Source organism: Athene noctua, chromosome 1 (assembly GCF_965140245.1).
Source record: "Athene noctua chromosome 1, bAthNoc1.hap1.1, whole genome shotgun sequence".
NCBI classification, from domain to species: domain Eukaryota; kingdom Metazoa; phylum Chordata; class Aves; order Strigiformes; family Strigidae; genus Athene; species Athene noctua.
In genome coordinates, this window is record NC_134037.1 from 198,922,137 (window position 1) to 198,941,032 (window position 18,896).

Here is an 18,896-nt window from a genome sequence, read left to right on the forward strand (position 1 = left end):
TTTAGTTACCATATGTATTTTTAAAAATAAAATGTTTTTCCTACAGATAGCTCCAAGGCAATCACTTTCAATCTGCCATGCCTGAAGCTACTCAAGAAAGCTGAGATTTTCTACTACTACTTGTCTAGTAGTCATTAAGTAAATCAAAAGCACCCTTCAACTACCGTGAAGCCCTACAACTCACACCAGCACATTACACTGCATTTGTCCTCTTCACATATTGGTAGTTTGCACCTCATGTTACTCTCCATCTTCTGGGGTCAGGAGAGCATGAAGGGACTGGAACACATACAGCACCCAGATGGGAATGTCTCAGAGTAAAAAGTGTGCCTTCTTACTTATACTTCTTTGTGCAATCAGTGGCATGGCAAGGAGATGATGTAAATCGGAGAACTTCATTCTGCTGCCCTAAAGTTTGGAGGATTTAGGAGCTCATCACTCATGCTTCTGTCTCATTTATTTGGCAAGACTGCCACGCTCCTCTCAATCTGAGGCAGCAACGCAGCAAGGCACTGGACTATACAGAACACACTGCTGTGGTAGATACTGTCGGATATACAGCCCCAGTCTCCTGACCCAAGGTCCTATTCACAAGCAACTCACATTTATATGGTTATCCGTGTTTTACTATCTGCATTTGGTCTATATATGTATTCGAGAGTGTAAGAGGATGGATAAACTGCTCAGGTGTGAGAATTACTTCTGACTTTATGTATTCCACACCATGGTGTAATGTGAGTACACTCTGCAATAAAGACTGCAGCTGTTAGAGAAAAAATATCACACAACACCTATACATAACACAATTTATTTACAGGAATTTGTTATGGGTATATTGATTCATTGTTTTGCCTTACTTAAGTGTCTTAGACAAAGATCTTACCTGTGGCATGGAACATCTCTTGCAAAAACTAGGCTCTCCATGTAAAACATAATGCTTTTGTATCAATATTGATAAAGTACATCAAAAACTCTGGAGGAAATAGTTGATTTGTAAATAGTACAGTTCACCCATAGAAATTAATCCGAACTGGCAACACGTACAGTGCTGTTACCTAGCTTTGATCTAATTATGGCTCGGAAGCTGAAAGATTTCCTTCAAGAAGTGGCCCATCGCTGTTCGCCAGTGCATTTAGGGCTGTTTTATGTCTCATACTCTTCTGCAAGGATGAGGAAAAACAGTGAGACTTGCTGAATACAAGAGGGAAACACCAATGAATTGTACCATCTGGTACAAATGTAGCTACTGTAGCAAAGTCCTGTACAAGTGACAGATTTTCTGATAGATTTCAAAAGGAAAGGTTATCAGTGTAAAACATGGTTTCTATTTCTTGATCCTGAGGTTAATCCTTTGAGCCACTCTGAGGATGTTTTTAGTTATATTTCTAACTCTATTAATAAAGTACTTAATTACTCTCAAAAGAACTTAACTGTACCATGACTTAGCACCATGGGCTGTGTCCTGCCGCTCTGACAACAACCTGTACTGAATGGGAGAGGTCCCTGTGATACAATCAGCCCAAACTGATTCCAAATTAAGGAGATGTCCCACTTCACCGCTTCCCCGAACAACTGGTAGACTGAAGGGAGGGTTACACACGGAGGTGACATGGCCAGTGCTCCTGAAGGCTGACTTACAGCTTAGCCACCATTACACCATAGGGAGAGAGGGAAGGGGAGTTACCAAGGTAACTTCTTCCATGGGATTCAAATATTGCAACGGCAAGATCCATTTCTTTGTTCTCCACAGAAGAGGAGCCCAACACATGACAAAGACAACAGTTTGCTGGTGATCAGGTTTCTAAGAGCGCTGTGCAGTTGTTCAACAGCAGCTAAGCCCATTGAAGAACAGAAAGATGAATCCCCTGAGAGGCTTCCCCAGGCAAAAGTACCACTTTGGGTTTCCCCAAGCACAGCAAAGGGCAGAGACCTTATAACGAGTCTGATGGGCCAATCTTGTGACTGAAGTGAAAGTAAAGTAAAAAAAACATCAGTCAGAAGCAAAGAGAAAAAGAAAAATATGTCTTAAAGAGATGAAAGCACAGAAGTTATTTACAGCTTAGAATCAAAATACCTGGCATTTCAGCTACAAAATATTTGGGATTGCTGAAATATTATCAAAGTGACAATCATAAAAATAGGATAATTTAAAGTTAATTTATATTTTCTGTAACAGAGCTGCTGAGCTTCTGCTATTAATGAAAAGAAGAATAAAGAAAAAGGAAATATAATTAATGTAGTTGGTTATACTAAAAAAACCAACACCCTACTGCTTTTTAAAAGTAAATGCTGAATGAAATCTCACAGCTGCACAATTTCCAGTTAAAGCACAAAATTCAGCTTGTTTCATTGAGCCAAAGGAGTCACTAGAACATGTATGAGACATGAGCAGATTTTGACTGAAGTTACCAAAACAACAGATTCCTCCAAAGCTTTTGCAGAATGTTTTAGCCCAAGACAGACAACAGTTCATGTGTGTATATATACATATACTTGCACATATACATACATATACACATACTTGTATGTACATATATGTACATGTATACACACATATGTGTATGTCTTTGTGTGTACATATATCTCTCTCACTGGAAATCTCTCTCAAAAAACCTAGAACTATTATCTGGAATGTTTAAACAACTCTGAATGATAATGATGGAAAACAATCACCCACCACACACTGGAGTGACTCAATCGAAAAATTTAGAAGCATAAATATTGCTTCAAAGGCTTTATGCAATCTTACTGCCTGAAAACTAAATTAGTAACCTGAGAGGTGGCTGCTAGTCCTGTGTTGATCTTTTCAACGTTCCAGAAGCACGTTTATTACAGAGAAAGCAATGTAACTTATAGGAATGCAGTAAGTTTAAAAACCAATTGTAAGGCACTTAAAAGCCTATTTTAGCTGGAATTTTCAATAGTCAAAAAAACTTAATGTAATTACAGTCAATTTTATTGACTATGCATTTTTAAAGAGGAAAAGGAGGAAATGTATTTTTTTATCTTAACCAGTTCAGAAATAAAAATATAAGATCTGCAACGGAAACCAACAGTCTCCTAGTATTATGTCAAAAATAGTTTTCTTGCAGACTGTAGGGAAGCCAAGCTTTACTAGCATTTCTTCTATTTTTATATTATATTAAATGTCATATACTTCTGGATCTTGAGCTGTTTTCTTTCTAGAAAGAGCATGGAATTTCATAAAATTGAATATAAGGAAATCTCAGTTTCAAATGCATGCTGGAAATAACTTATTAATAAAAGATTTGTATTTTCTTCTATCACAGCAGAGCAGATATACTAATATATTCCAAAAATCACTTAAATGGCTTCCAGTACATTTTCTGTATAACTCTAGTAACACCATAATAATCAGAATTATCATTTCTTTGTGTGGCAACTATTCCATTTACTCAGGTACAATGCAAACATGACATGCATTCACCTACAGACAGACCAATGATTAAAATGGAGATCTAAGAATCCTAATTCTTGAGGCAGAAACATAATGTAAAATTCAGTAACAACGGTGACAAAAATGATAGTGATGGATTGTGATAATGATACATAGAATCTCTGAGATAAACAGAAGGAGGAAAAAACTATACTAAAAAGTATTCCTCAAAATACAGTTTATGTGAATCTGAAATGGAGAAATGGGTACGGTAAATAACTTCTGATGACAAACTTTTTACTGTCCTTTGAATGAAATGGCCAAGCATGCAGAAAGGCAGAAAAAAGTCACCTTTTGGTCCATTAGAAACTTAGACTGCTGGAAGTCTGAGAAAGCATAAAGATGGTGGACTGCTCAACAGAAAGGCACTGATGTTTAGTCTGATTTCCCCAGAAGATTGTAGGAAGTAACCGTGCACATCATTTATGTTTAAAGCAAGGTAGCAGTTATTTGGACAAAGCGGATTGGAAGACAGGAAGACACAAAGAGAAGGAAGAAGAAACACAAGGGACATATCTGGTTAAAAGTCAAAGATTTTCAACTAAATATTAAAAAATTAATATTGCCAGTGTTAAGCCCAAAGTCTGCTTTATAATAGATTCATTTTCCAGCACTAATATACAGTGTCTATAAGAAGTGCTATAATACCTTTCTGGGGGGCTTTTATTTGCTACCTTGTTTCTCTGCATTAACACATCCTTATTCTCCCTCTTTAGACTTTTAAATTAAACATGCATAACCTATACTGAGATCAACTTCTTCCACAAGTGGCATATATGGCAGAGACATCTATTAAAGTTATCAAAAAAAACATAAATGCTGATCTGCCTGGGAAAGTTTTCTGCTATTCTTTACTCTTTCCTGTCATCCTAAAGTGGGGCATTTTCACAACTGTACATTCAAGGAATACAAACAATGCAAGGGGTTTTACTTTGCAGATACAAGAGAAGATTTTTTTTTGCTTTTGCCAAAGGGGAAATTTTACTTTCCTTGGAAGTAAAGTTCTTTTATTCCTTTCCTCTTAATGCAAAGTATCTTCTCAAATATACATCAAAGTGCTAACTAATCCCTACACACACAGTTGCTGGTAACTCATTTTTTTAACGTACTGGTGGCAGTTGAACGGCTGAAAAGGGCAAGGGCAGTAACATTAAGTTTTAGGTTCAACACCTCTACTGTCCTTCACCTTCTAACATATGAAAGTTTGTTGGGGTCAAAAATACAGGTAATTTTCTATTGAGGTTGGTTTGATTGTACCAGAACAGCACCATGCTTCCTACAGAACCTGGCTTCCCTTTCAGCCTCAGTAAAGCAGGCCTGTATTTACACAATAGTTTCTGCTTTTGGGCTGATCAGAAGAAGAGAGACAACAGATTTTGAAATAGTCATCCCATTGGCACAGCAAGGCACATTTATTTAGAAAAAAAATAATAAATGTATCGGAACAGGCAAAATGTAAGTTGAAATAAAAGAGAAAAATTAATATAGTGAGTTTTAATACATGTGGTTTTGTAACAGGCACAGCATCAGTATAAAATAGTTTACTAAGTATTTATATTGCACAGATCATGCAATATGAATGTTGGCATGAGTTTACTACATATTCCTTACCAACATACTACATATTAATCACATTTATCTTAAGTGTAGAAATTCTAGATTTGTTTGACCTTAAACACACATACAGTTGTGGAGTCCCTTGGTATAGAATTTCAACTGCTTGTGCAAATCCCTGCTTCAAATGGGATTTCAATAAAATCCCATGCTCCCTTCCTATCAGTTCTGAGCTTAGCTTATTTTATCTTCCATTTTAGATAACTACACTGAGCTTGCATGGTAAATGCTAAAATGTCCACATTAGAGTTTCATTTATGCAGTAAAATGACTTGGTATGAAAGATAATTACTTCAATTCAGTGGTGTGGGCAGTGCTTCTGAATACTCCACAACAGTAGGAAGAATTGCTGTCCAGGCCCATGTAAGTGCCTCCTACCTACCCTCACAGAGATCTCAGTCCCCTTGGCTTTGTCTCCTCAAATCAGGAATCATGTTGAGCAATGTACCTGTCTCCCACCATCCTCATCAACTGGTTTCCCTGCAGTTGCTGGAGACACAGAGGTTGCCCCAGGATTCAGGTAAATACCACCACGTAAGTAAGAGGCAGCATCTTTCACCATATCGCTCAGAAGTGGTTGGTATATTCAGCCAGTGATACACACCGCAGATGGGGAACTTCTGTTCTAATCTTGTCTCTAACCTTGAAAGAGGTCTAATAATTAGAGACTTCTGATACAAAAAACTAACTTCACAATAAAAAAATATTTTACCTGGATTCTTTCTGTTGCTGTAGGCCACAACTGTCTGCATAAGACCTTCTTGAGAACATCTGGAAGAAGGCTGACAGTTATGAGCAGAATTATACCCAGCCATGCAGGACCACTAGATAGCATTTGCATGAACACATAATACATCCTCTGATAATTGAGAAATGGCCTAGTAAGAAAAACATTAAATACATATTACACTTCAATACACAAAAGAAAGACTAGCAATGTTAAATACAAAAATTATTACAGTGATTAAACACTTCAGGTTCAGCTTCCCAGTCTGTGGGAGGTTCATCCATCCCAGTATTCTCACAAGGAGATCTAAACATGTGCTGACTAAACTACCTCCTCTTGTCTTTCAGGCTGCAGGAAATACCATACTGTCCTCCCTCCCATGCTGCCTCTCCCTTGCAAAGATATGTTGCATTTTTACCCTGTTTATGCTCTTTCATCTCCTTATCTCGCCCCAGGTATTTTCTACCCTTCTTCTCAGTGTCCCACCCATCACTTCCCTCCTCTTTCCCAATGCTCACTTGTTTGTATGCATCCTCAGAGTAAGGCTTGTTGACCATACCTTTTTTCATACTTCTCAAGCTCCCCATAGCATCTGTGATGGTTTCATGTTATGCCTCCTAACCTATTCACCACATTTTACTGTCTTCCACTTTCACTACCTTCACTTCTGTGTTTCCCTGTATCTCCATGGCAGTTCTGTGGTCATTAAAAGGCCATCACTGTACGGTAATGGGAATCAGAGGCCATGTTTACTGAGAGCAAAGATCAACAGATAGTCTGTAGCAACACTGCGGTGTAATGCCCTCCTATCACCAGGGCAGCTTCCTGCTAGTTTCCAAATTTTGATCAAAGTCTTTGCATTTTAAAAAGATAATCGAATTAAAATACATTGCTGCATGTAAATGGTTGCATCTCTAATACACAGCAAGGATGGCTGGAAAAGATTATCAGTGAAAATGTCACACTTCTGCAAACTCTTTTCATTTTGATGCTGAAGAAACTGAGATCTGATCTTACTGAAAAAAAAAAAAAAAAAAAAAAAAGAGGCTACTGAATATCCAAGGAGTTGACAGGTAGTTACCCATTTGCAAAGGCTATGTTGAAATCTAAATCCTTACTCCAAATTAAATATCACCTTAATCATCAGGCAACAGTTAGCCTCTGCTTTCTCTCTGGTTCCTCAGAATGTCTACTATGTATACTAAGTAGAACAGCTCCAGCAGAAGAGGTTAGAAAAGATAACCTCATAACTGGGCACTCTACAGGTGAGAAATGCAAGTTCAAGTTCCTGATGGCAATCAGGCATAGTAAGAACCTGAACTTGTTTCAACTTGATCTCCTTCCCAAAAATTTCAGTTTCAAGGACACAGAATTTTTTACAAGAAAAAACAAAATACTTTCAATCAACTATGTACAAAAGTTACACTAATTCTTATAAAGCTTCTTACCAACAGTAGAACAAGTAGGTGCTCATACATCTACAGTAAATCTACTTTGATAACTAAGGGGGCAAATAATGAGCTCAGACATAGGACTCCTGGTCATCCACACAGCTTCAATGTGAGTTCCACTCCCTGGCTCTAGATTATACTGCTACAGCTAGTTCCCTTCAAGACAAGCCCAGTAGGTGGGTGGCTAACCCCAGGCTGCATAGACATGACCTATTCTGTGACTCTTTGCCTCAGATAGGCAGCCTCAACTCCTTGAACCAACCCTTGGACTGCTTTTGACTGTAACTACTGAGATAGTCCCAGTGGCAGCCTGAGGTCTGGTATTCTTCTCATATTCTTTAAGAATACTTTAACAGACATTCAGTGAAAAAAGAGCTGAGCTTTCTCTAATTACCACTGATGATGTGTTTAAAATGTGATTGTTATTTGGAGTTCTGCAGTATAGAAAAGCTAAATTTAATTCTGTTTGGGACAAAAAGGTGAAACATGTAATAACTTTGCATTTCCCAAACAACTTTTGCAATGAAATTTATATTAGGGTTCATACCAAATAATTCCTCCCCAGAGCAGAGAAAAGATAATGTAGAATACCAGTGATCCCCAGATCATAAAGTGATTTATCCATGTCCAATAGTGCGTATCTAGTGCAAGCTGAAAAAAAAAACAAAACAAATGAGATTATATGGTGTTATTACTATCCAGAAGAAACAGAATACTCAGCAGGAGATGAAATAAAATGACACCCTTTGAAAAAAAGGGAAGGATTCTACACAAAATTAGCTAAAAAAATTTTGCAACTTTGAGCACAATAAGAAGGCACAGATAGCAAAATGTGTATTTAAACTAATTTAAGTCTGTATTTAAACTAATAGGACAATGTGTGGTTGTAGAGAGAAACTGATATAAGTAAGGAGTAATTTGAAAACAAGCTCTAAGAAAGCTTCAGTGGATAAAATCCAGCATGCCTTACCTTCAATGTAACCGTGAATACAAGCACAGTAAACACCAGTGTTCCAAAGGTCCAGTTTCCAAACATCTATAAAAAATGGCCCAAAGCAGTTATAGGTCATATTGTCCACTACTCCATACATTGTCCAGAATAAACCTCTTAGTTATGTATTGCTTTGTGTCAGGAACTGATACTTAAGCAAACCCACTGAATTCTTACATGACCTAGCCAGTAACACAGCAAAGTGTTTCGGTTTCTTGCCCTTGTATGTACACACCTCAGATTTCATACACACAAGAAAACACACAATCAATGTACTCTACCTGAAGTTGTTATCTTTCTTAATAAAAATCAAGCATAGCACAGTTAAAAAATCACTGAGATTTACAAATGAACTGCAGTAATTTCATCAGTCTTCTTGGACACCATCTTCTCTCTGATCTCCCTCCCTTCTCTGCTGTCCTTGGTATCCCACAATTTCTTGGACGTTCAACAGCATGTTATACAGACAAGTAACAGTACAAGAAAGAATGCGATAGCCATCAGAGCCACCTAAGTACATAAATATTCTACATACATTTAAAGAAAACACACTTTTGAATTGTGGTTGATTTTCTCCCCCCCCTGCATAATGAAGTAAAAACACTTCAGCTTTCCAAGTGGGCAGAAATGATCATTAATGCCAATGGAGGGAAGAACTGGTGGTTAATATGGTCACAGATGATTGCTTGGACTGCAGCAGCTATGAGATGACAAGGTTCAGGATCCAGAGAAATGTTGGAAAAGTAAGCAACAGAGTTAGGACACTGTATTTTAGGAGAAGAGACTTTGATTCAGGGTAGTGCACCCATCAAAGAGAAGGGTACACAGGAGAGCTGAATGGTTTGGAAGAGACAGCTGCTGAGATCTCAGGAACTCTCTTCTGCAGGAAGACATGGAATTTCACCAGAAGACCCAATTGGCCAAGCAGGAAGTTTCCCAATGAACACAAAGGCAAAATGGGAGCATACAAGAGATGACAATATGGCCAGACAGAAAACAGATAGCATAAAACCATTATTTGGGTGCGGAGGAACAAAATCATAGATGAAGCCCAGCTCAAACTAAGATTAGTGAGGGGTGTTGAGGGTGACAAACAGGATATTTACAGATATCCTTGTTTCAAAGGGAAAACATATATCCACTGACAAGAGTAGTAAGACAGCCTACTGGAAGGTGTTAAGGAAAATGCTTAAGTATTCAACAATCTGGATATTAGTCTTCACAAGCAAACCCTGCTCCTTGCATTTAACAGCAAAGCTTGGGAAGCAAAGGAGCAGTCAACAGTGTAGGAGCAATAGGTTAAGGAGCTGTTAAGAAGGGAGAGCAGTGAATGCAATCTATTTTGAATTTAAGAGAGGCATTTGACACTTGACTCAGCATTCTCATTTGGAAGATAAGGAAACAGGGGCTAGGTAAATAGACTACTACTTGAGTTGAAACCTGGCTAAGCCACTGGTCTCAAAAATGTCCTTGATGTTTGGCTGGCTGCTGGCAATGAGTGTACCACACTAGGGACCAGTACAGGGGCTGATATTGTTGAATATGTCAGTGGCCTGGATAGTGGCACATGGAGCATCATGAGCAAATTACCAGGTGATACAAAAATAGAGAATAGCTGACATAACAAATGGCAGGGTGTCGGTCCAGAGGGACCTCCATTGGTTTGAGAAGTACACTAACAGATATCTTACAAAATTAAATAAGTGCAAAGTTTTACACCAATAGAAGAGTAATGCCATACATTGGAACTGACTAGCTGAACCATGGCCCTGCTGAAAAGGAAACTGCAGTGGACTCTAGGTTGAATATAAGCCTATACTGTGCTGTGCCACTCAGTTTAGGAGGAATGTGAAAAAAATTAGGAAGTATCAAGTGGTAGGCAACCAAGCTGGTTAGCAGTCTTTAGCTCTCCTGTGAAGGGAGGTTGCAGGACTTCTTTAGTCTGGTGGAGGGAATGTTAAGGAATAATCTAGTAGCTACCCACAAATGTTTGAAGAACAACTATAAAGATGAAGAACTAGAACAGACCTCTCCAGCAACAAGAAGAATTGTGCTTAGGTATTAAGAAAAATTTTTTCACTGTGAAGGAAGAAAAACATTGGAACAGGTTGCCCAGGTAAGTTATGGAATCGTCATCATCAGGGTTATTCAATACTTGAAAAAGACTAGACAAAGTCTTAAGCAACTTGATTTTAATTAGCCCTACACAAAGCAGGGAGTTGAACTGGATCACCTCCAGGGTTGCTTCCCATCTACTTTATTTTATATGAGCTTGCCCAATATTAGATGACAGGGTCCACATGGACAAGTGATCACACAAATGTGCAGCCATGGGAAAAACTCTGAATGGAGACTACTGACAGCCAGAAGACAGAAATCTATAGGAAACAAGGCTGAGATAACCTGATCAATTGCGGACAGAAAATAATTTTAAAAATAAACAACTGGCTGAAAGATTTGTTATTCTGAGTAACCATTTCATTATTGCAGAATTCTCAATGCATGACCACGCGTACAGAACACACCTTCTTGCAGTTAAATTTTACAATACTCATGTCATATCTGGCATCTCTCAGAGAGCCTAGTGTCAAAGTTTCTGCATGCTGAATAGATGTGTTGGTATTCCCAATAAAAGCTGCTAGATTAAACAAAAAAGTTGAAAGAACCTCCCCCTGTCTCTGTCAGGCTAGGTAGAAAGCATCAGGCTGCAACCAAACCCTTCACCTACCCATCCTTTTGGCTCGGAAAACGAGGTCATAGCACACGAACACGACTCCATAAGGCTGCTGATCTGGCACAGAGAAAGGCAAGCAGCGCAATATGGGATGGTGTGAGGTACAAAAACTCACAATGTGTTTTCAGCACTGAATATCTGAAGATACTACTCATGTCTTCAGGATGTGAATCATTCTTTTGTAAGTAAGCTCGTTAACAAATATTTTTCTGATCTCTGCTCCCAGCCTATCCAAGACTTTCCCTCCTCCTTCTGTGACTGTGTTTGTTGATCCAATGTTCCAGTTCATCATTCTACTCACCTCTCTTCCTTCCTGCTGTTTTGTACTTCCCATTCTGTTATTCCTTTTAACTTAGTTGCTCCTACCTATCTTTGTACCCAACTTAACAATTATATTTAATCCACTCTGTATCAAATGCTAAAATAAAAAAAAATCACACAGGAAATACATTTGGTTATAGGAGTAAACTAAGATGACTTTTACAATCTGCAATTACTTCTACAGCGCCTTCTTTTCTTCTTACCTTCCTTATGTAGTTGGTCTCTGACTATATGTTTTTACAACACCAAACATGATGTCAAATTAAAAGTGGAACACCATACACAAAGAATTATCACAAATTAATAACAAGAGATAAATCTTTGGCATCTTAATTTTACTTACCAGAAAACGACTAAGGTGGGCATTTATAAAGTAAATCTCAATGATTAAAAGTACACTTCTTCATTATTTTAGTAATATCACTCCACAGCATGCAAACAGTTTCAAACAAATTTCTAAATACTGAGAAACATCCTGAGGAGGATTATGTTTGGAAACAAGCTTAATGTTACGCAAATTTTAGTTTGACACATGTATCAAAGTGAAAGACATGAAATTTCTTCACTTTTCAATAATTTTGCAACAATGGTAATTAGTTCATTTCTGAAGGGAAAGAAGAATTCAAAATTTTTGTTTCAGCACCAGTTATAAGAATTTGGAATCTAACTTGAATCATCTTACATTATTTATGGTGTTACCTTCAGCTGTTTCATCCCCTTTCCTGCTTCCTACTTTTTCCCTGCTCCATAATAACATATTGTTGTAGTAAACTTCTCAAATATTCAAACCTTTCATTGACTTTTTCCAGACATGAGCATAATTTAAATACTTGGAAATAAGCATCAACACTAGCTAGCATTCATGTATGTATGAACTCCCATATGTGTATCTGGTTATTCCTGAACACTAAAATTTTTAAGTCTTTAAATCTAAAATTCTAACTCAATAAACTAAGTTTTATACATACATACAGGCATGCATGCTGAATAATGATGAATTTTCTAACCCACTCTGACACTCAAGAGTCAGAACGTCTCACCAAACAACACCAAATATTAACATGAGTATCTAGTTGTAGATATAAACATTCAAAATTTGGAAATCAGGCACTAGTCTGGCTTTAGAGCTTTATCAAGAAGAATTTGATTGAAAGTGTGCCACAGAACTAGATCAAAATTTCAGAAACAAACCAAGTCAGCGTATTTGCAATACAAACCATTAACAAAATGTGTACAGGTATGAGAAGTCTAATTTTCAGGACAAGCTGATGCAGAACTTTGAACATCTAACAGAGAGCATAATGGTGCCAGGAATAGATGTGCTTCAGTGTACAGTTACGCCAAATGGAAATTCATACTGTCCTTAGAAAAGCTCTAACAAGTGTTCTCTCACACACAAAAAGTTCATTTCTCTGATAGATAGCATTTAATGATAACTGAGTATTGCATTTCTAGCAAACACATACGTTACATATCGGCAACTAAATTGTGCACAGTTTATTTTCTCTCTCACTTTTAATGTCTTTTCTAAAGCCATTCAAGCACTTTACAGCATAAACTGTAATAAATTTTCCATAGCAAAGAGTCAGCAACAAAATGTAGGTTACAGAAAAGCATAGAACAAAATAACAAAATGCAAGGAAAGCAAAAAGCCTACTTGTTTTTTAAAGTTCAAGGCACTTCACCACACCTCATATACCTTAATATACCTTACACTCTATGAAAGTTCTTAATTTTAAATACTTATAAAGTAGCAATAAAGAATGTTTCTATCTATAAGTTTCAGTGATATTTTGAAATAATTATAGGAAATATTTAACTGCTCTTTAACAGTTTAATTAAAGAACAGTGAAAGATGAAATGGATATTCATGACAAATCCACAATAGTCTTACCATGTGAGTGCTGGTTGTCATTAGCTGAGGATAGGAAGAGAAGCAAGTAGCAAAAAGAAAAAAAGCACACAAATAAAATAGACCAAAATATCAATGGGTAAAATAAATAAAATGCAAAAGTTCTTAAAATTTGCATTCATGTGACTGCAAAGCAAGTAGATAGATTATTTTAAGCTGCCATATGTCAAAAATAATTAAAATATTAAAAAGCTCGTTATATTTAAGCTCTTCTATGAACATTCGTAAGTACTCTAACAAGAATCTTTTGATATGTTAATCAGATATTCATCAGATGCATGTTAAGCACAAAACAGAAAAGTTACTATGAAATTCTGAAGGGATACTTGGATTTTACAATATCTATTTCTCCTATCTTGCATCTAATCCTATGCCTCTGTTTACTGATACACAGAATTCCTATTGCATAGTTCAGACTTTTCAGACTTTGCTAAACAGATGACCCATCTATCTCACCATAACTCATAAAAGTTATCTGTGCTGGAATTCTTAAAAAAAAAAAACGAAACAAAACACAAACCCCCCACATTTAAAACTATGTTCACAGCACAATCAATGTTAAAGAAATTACCTCTGATTGATTGATCAAATCCAACACTAACCTGTCCATTGCTGGTCACAATTGTGTTGTCAAACAAGAAGTAGGCACCAAAGAAAAATACCACAGCATCAAACACTCCTAGGAATGTCCAATAAATAAATGCACGCCAGCGCAACAAAGCATTCTTGGCAACATCTCTGTGTAAAGTAAGATATATGCACCCCTTATCAGCGTGTTCAAACATCACAGACAAATGATGTCACACATATTGGTTTTTGAAGGAAAAACAATTAAGAGATTGCATGCAAAACCACCACATTTCCATGTGACAACTGTCTACCACTTCACCTCCAAGTCCTTCCTGAATGTCTCCGCTTTACTTTTTTAAATTTAATTTTTACCAAACCCTTTTAACTGCTGTTGTCAATTCTACCTAGTTCAACTCTATGATAAATTCCCCTGTGCTGCACCCATTTACTTTTCAATCCTTTTACAGAGGTATCTGCTTTCCAGTATTTGCTCTGCATGTGATGATCCACTGAACACTAGAGGTCTCTGGAGACTTTGCTTTATTTCCCATGGGGTACTTTTATACAGAATATTGTAACAAAACAGAATATTGTTTTGTTGGTGTTGGAATGGGCTGCCCAGGGAGATGGCAGAGTCCCCATCCCTGGAGGTGTTTAAGAGTAGGGTCGATATAGCGCTGAGGGATATGGTGTAGGTGGGAACTGTTAATGTTAGGTTAATGGTTGGACTGGATGATCTTCAAGGTCTTTTCCAACCTAGATGATTCTGTGATTGATTAATTTTATGTGGAACATGCGAAACAAGGATTTTGCAGTTGAGTTGAAGCTTCAGGTTAATTTGGATTTCTTGAGTGTCTTCCCACATAAAAAATACAGTGGTTGCTCAAGGGTAGAACTGTTCACTAGCATGCATTCTTATTACAGAAAAATTTAAATATTACAACTTCAGTTCTTGCACACAGAATGAGTTTATATCAACCTGACATATACCACAAAACACAGAGTACATCAGAACACAGTTAAATGAAAACCTTAAATTACAGAAACATTTACTACTAAATACTTTTACCACATGCACTTCAAAGACTGATGACTATATGAAGTAATTTCTCCCTGCAGATTACCAATATATAGTGCAAAACCATATGTCACTAACAATAGCTTCATCTGGCTCAGAACAGCTGCACTAATGGCCAAAACATCTCATTGACTGACTGTTAGATATCAAAATGTAAATGTTTTTGACCAAACAACCTCTGCCTGCTTTCAAAACCCAAAAAGATCTTCTGAGTGACCATTTCTAAACTGAAAACATTTAAAATATAGAAGAAAAACTAAAAATGCGTGTGTGTGTTTGGGTTTCAACAGTAATATCTTGTATTTCTCTTCAATTTAATAGGTAAAAACATAGCACTGCATTGATTAACCTTTGGACATCTAGTATTACCTCTCACAAAATGTTTTCCCTTTGATTGTCTACTGTTACCACTCTCTAAAGTGTACTGGTTTTGCAGCTACAAGAATCAGTCCTCTTTTCCTTCAGACTAAAACATGTGCATAGAAGAAACACTATGTTTTCTCTTTCTAAAATATTTCTGTTCCCCATGGCTGGAAGAAATAGAGTGTACTAAAATATTTTGATTTGTAGAACAGTAATTTCTATTATGTTCTCCATTCACTAATGTAACAAATGAATAGTGTGGATTGCAGTATGTAAATATACATGTAAAAATACACGTGTATCTATCATAGTTTACAGACTGTGCATATGGTCTTGCAGTGTATCTGATGTTCTACTGCAACCTTGTACAGAAATCCTGAGGACTTTGGTTAGAAGAGATAGATTCCACAATTGAACAGTTAAATTTTAGAGCATAACATTCATTTTACCTGTATAGGGAAGGCTCTCTCTTGAGTGTGTCTGCACTGACATGCTGTTCCATTAGACCATACAAGAGGATAGGAAGAGAAGTGAAGCTGATATTGTACAGTGTTAGATACGCAGTATCGTATAAAGTCTGTAGATGGAAAAGAATTACATCAGCTAGTTTTATTTTTAAAACACAATCCACTGCCTGACACTTGATTTAAAATGAATGAGTCAACTTCTTTGGAAAAAAACCCAAAACTATATCCCCTCAAAACGGAGGCAAATATCCTTGAACAGCTGCTAACTGATATAAGACACAACTCTGCCCTTGCACCCCATTCATCTGGAGGACAAAAGGTCAACTAAAAGATCAGTTTAGTAGTCTGGTTCGCACATCTGCCCCTCCTATTATTTCAACTGTAAGACTAACTCCAAACTACCTGAACTGAACAACAGTAGATTTCTGTAGAGGCAGAAATTCCTCTCTAGAAGACCCACCATCCTCCTTTTATCTCCTTCTTGCCTACACAACATGGACACATGCAGGGAGGAAGGGGGAGTACTCCAGAGGTTCTTCAGCTGTGGGTGACTGCAATGTACTGTATGAAGAAACATCCCAACATGCCTTCAATTCTCCTTCCTGATAAACTACTTTTGCATGCATGTATCATCATTGTAACTAGCCCTCAAACTTACACATCATCCTATAAAAAGAGTTGTTTATTTCCCAAAACCTATTTGGTGATCATATATCCCATAAAAATTGCAGTCAAAATCCCCTTTTTGATTCATAATTATATTTAGCACTTAAAAAGAACAGGAAATTAAACTAAATTTTCATCACACATGCTTTCATATCTAAATCCTAATAATGCTTAGTAAAAGTTTTCAGATGCCATTTGAAATTAAAATTAAAAAAAAATAGTTCTGTCATTTTTACTCCTCCTGAAGCTTTTGAGACACTGCACAAATTCAAAGCAACAGTACTATTTTCTCCCAATTAAATCCTCCTCTTGTCCAATTTAATCCTGAAAACTTAACTCTCTGTGTCTCAGTCATTCATTCCTTTGTTTTTTGCTCCCTCAGTCAGAAGAAAGAAGAGGTAGATTCTTCTGCACAAATTAGACAAGAGCAAAGGGGAAAAGCCAATAAACAGAAATTTAGAAAGGAGAATACTGGATCCTCTCCTGAATGATGTCACTTTTCTGTTGAGCAGCAGTTCACTTTCCGTGTTTATTTTTCCTTTTCAACTAATTGAATGCCGCTATTTGTCAGAAGTTTGCAACTCATACCTGCATACCCTAGACTACACTAGTTTCTTCTTCCATTTTCATTCTGAATTCTAAAAATCAACAACTAGTTCAATTACTTATCTTTTGGGATTGCCTCTGGCCATGTTCAATAAGCTTAAACCTAACAGACATTTCACTTTGCACGGCCTTTTCCAAATTCTGGTTTCTTATATTCTTTGACTTTGAAAACAACATTACTTTTATGATAATTCATTTCTGTAACTTAAGTGCGATTGTCACCCCAAACCGTTTGAACCAGAAGTGATGCTGTTCTTTTTGCAATGTGTAAACCAACCTAGAAATTTTCTCAGCTGAACAGGCACAGTGTTAAGGGTTCAATTTTTAAAAAAATAACACCAAAGAGAAAATGTGGCAGTGAGGGAGAAAGAACAACTAACCTGTTGCGAAAACCCACAGAAGAACTGATATAAAAACTGAGGAAAAATGAAGCAGACATTCTGAAAGACAAAGTGACACACTCATCAAGTGAAATACAGGGACTAATTTATATGTACAATGCTATAGCTATGTATATCATAGTTTTATAACACTAGCAATGGTAAACATTGCAGGAACAGTAGAAAGAGCTGCATACATGAAACAGCAACATTCTCATCTTACAGTAGCCCCGTTAAGAAAATTACTTTAAAATATTTTGAAAGCAAACATAAGGCTACTGTTTCAAAATTCAAGGGAAATGAAATTTGTGACTCAGGAGCACAGCTTGGTTAATGCAAGGCAAATAAGGAGAAATCCACAGTCGGACACAAAACGTGATAAGCAAGCATGGATGCTCCGGTTAGCATGGTTCCCAAAGTAATTTAAAGATGCTTCTAGCTGTGGCCCCAAACTCCATCCTCTCATAACGAACTATATGTATAGTCAAACACTAAGACCTTGTGAAAAACACTAAGATCTTCTGAAGGTTCCTTTCTGTAATCTTACATTGCTTACTGAAAGAACTTTGATTGGATCCCAACATTTAGACATAACAAAACTGTCTAAAGAGGGGGATGCACATCATAAACTTTCTCCACCTACACTATCCTAATGAATTTAGAAACTAATGTAAATTAAGTTATGCTAAGTTCTCAAATACTATTTCCATCTTGATTTAAAAGGCCACTGTAGAAAGAACCCAGAAAGTACTGAAAATAAGTAGGACAGTTGTAATGGAATTTGTAAGACGAAAAAATAAAAGCAAGAGACAAGGCGAATTTTGCTTTTAAACATACCACAGATTACAGAATACATCTATATAAAAGCTATTTCACTTCACAGTCTAGATAGAAACAATAATCCCATTTCAGCTTTTGCATCTGGCATTCAACAAAATCTCTTTATAGAATTACTGCTTTTTTTGTGCCATTGACTACACAAACTGTATATAGCTACCATGTAAGTTTTTCAGATTTATGTAATTAGAATAAGCATTCTCCTACCTTATAAAAGAAGTATTGCACAAGTTCAGATATCCTAACGTAATAAAAATGCCCATGAACAAGCAACATTTTTTTCAAATGTTTAAATTTAGGTATTGCATAGTCACTGTTTCTTGCTGCTTGACGACCTTCTTTGCCAATGATTCCTTTAAAAAAAAAGTGGTGAAGCTGTTTAATAACTGAAGAACTATTTCAAAGATATAATTATTTGAGAAATTATATAATAATTCTATGAGACTGATCTAATAAGAGATCACCACTGTATCTTATAAAATTCCTGGGGTAAATTCAGTAAAAGTTGACTATAAAACGTATAACCTGATTCTTTGAGACTGCCTATTTTAACGAAGTAAATGTTTGTCATTTCACTTGAATTAATGCTCTAAAAAGCACACTTACCTATACCAACATGTGCTTCTAGAATCATACTGACATCATTTGCTCCATCACCAATTGCTAATGTGATAGGATGCTCCTTTGATAACTTAATCAATTTTACAATCTGGAAAGAAATA

General features: G+C 36.6%; 1 protein-coding gene across 6 annotated transcripts in view; it reads right to left on the bottom strand.

Moving 5' to 3' along the window:
• Positions 1 to 18,896, bottom strand: part of ATP11A (ATPase phospholipid transporting 11A) — a 130,609-nt gene that overhangs the window by 6,858 nt on the left and 104,855 nt on the right. For 3 of the 6 annotated variants that reach the window (XM_074910087.1, XM_074910115.1, XM_074910073.1), the window contains 9 exons: positions 18,781 to 18,883; positions 18,382 to 18,527; positions 17,338 to 17,397; positions 15,668 to 15,795; positions 13,810 to 13,945; positions 13,190 to 13,213; positions 8,220 to 8,285; positions 7,797 to 7,900; positions 5,784 to 5,949 (listed from right to left, as the gene is read on the bottom strand). In XM_074910087.1, coding sequence (XP_074766188.1) covers positions 5,784 to 5,949; positions 7,797 to 7,900; positions 8,220 to 8,285; positions 13,190 to 13,213; positions 13,810 to 13,945; positions 15,668 to 15,795; positions 17,338 to 17,397; positions 18,382 to 18,527; positions 18,781 to 18,883 — 933 coding nt within the window. Of the gene's footprint in view, positions 1 to 3,700; positions 3,838 to 5,783; positions 5,950 to 7,796; positions 7,901 to 8,219; positions 8,286 to 13,189; positions 13,214 to 13,809; positions 13,946 to 15,667; positions 15,796 to 17,337; positions 17,398 to 18,381; positions 18,528 to 18,780; positions 18,884 to 18,896 lie in introns of those variants that run through there. The other 3 variants (XM_074910096.1, XM_074910106.1, XM_074910079.1) reach the window with 3 other exon arrangements.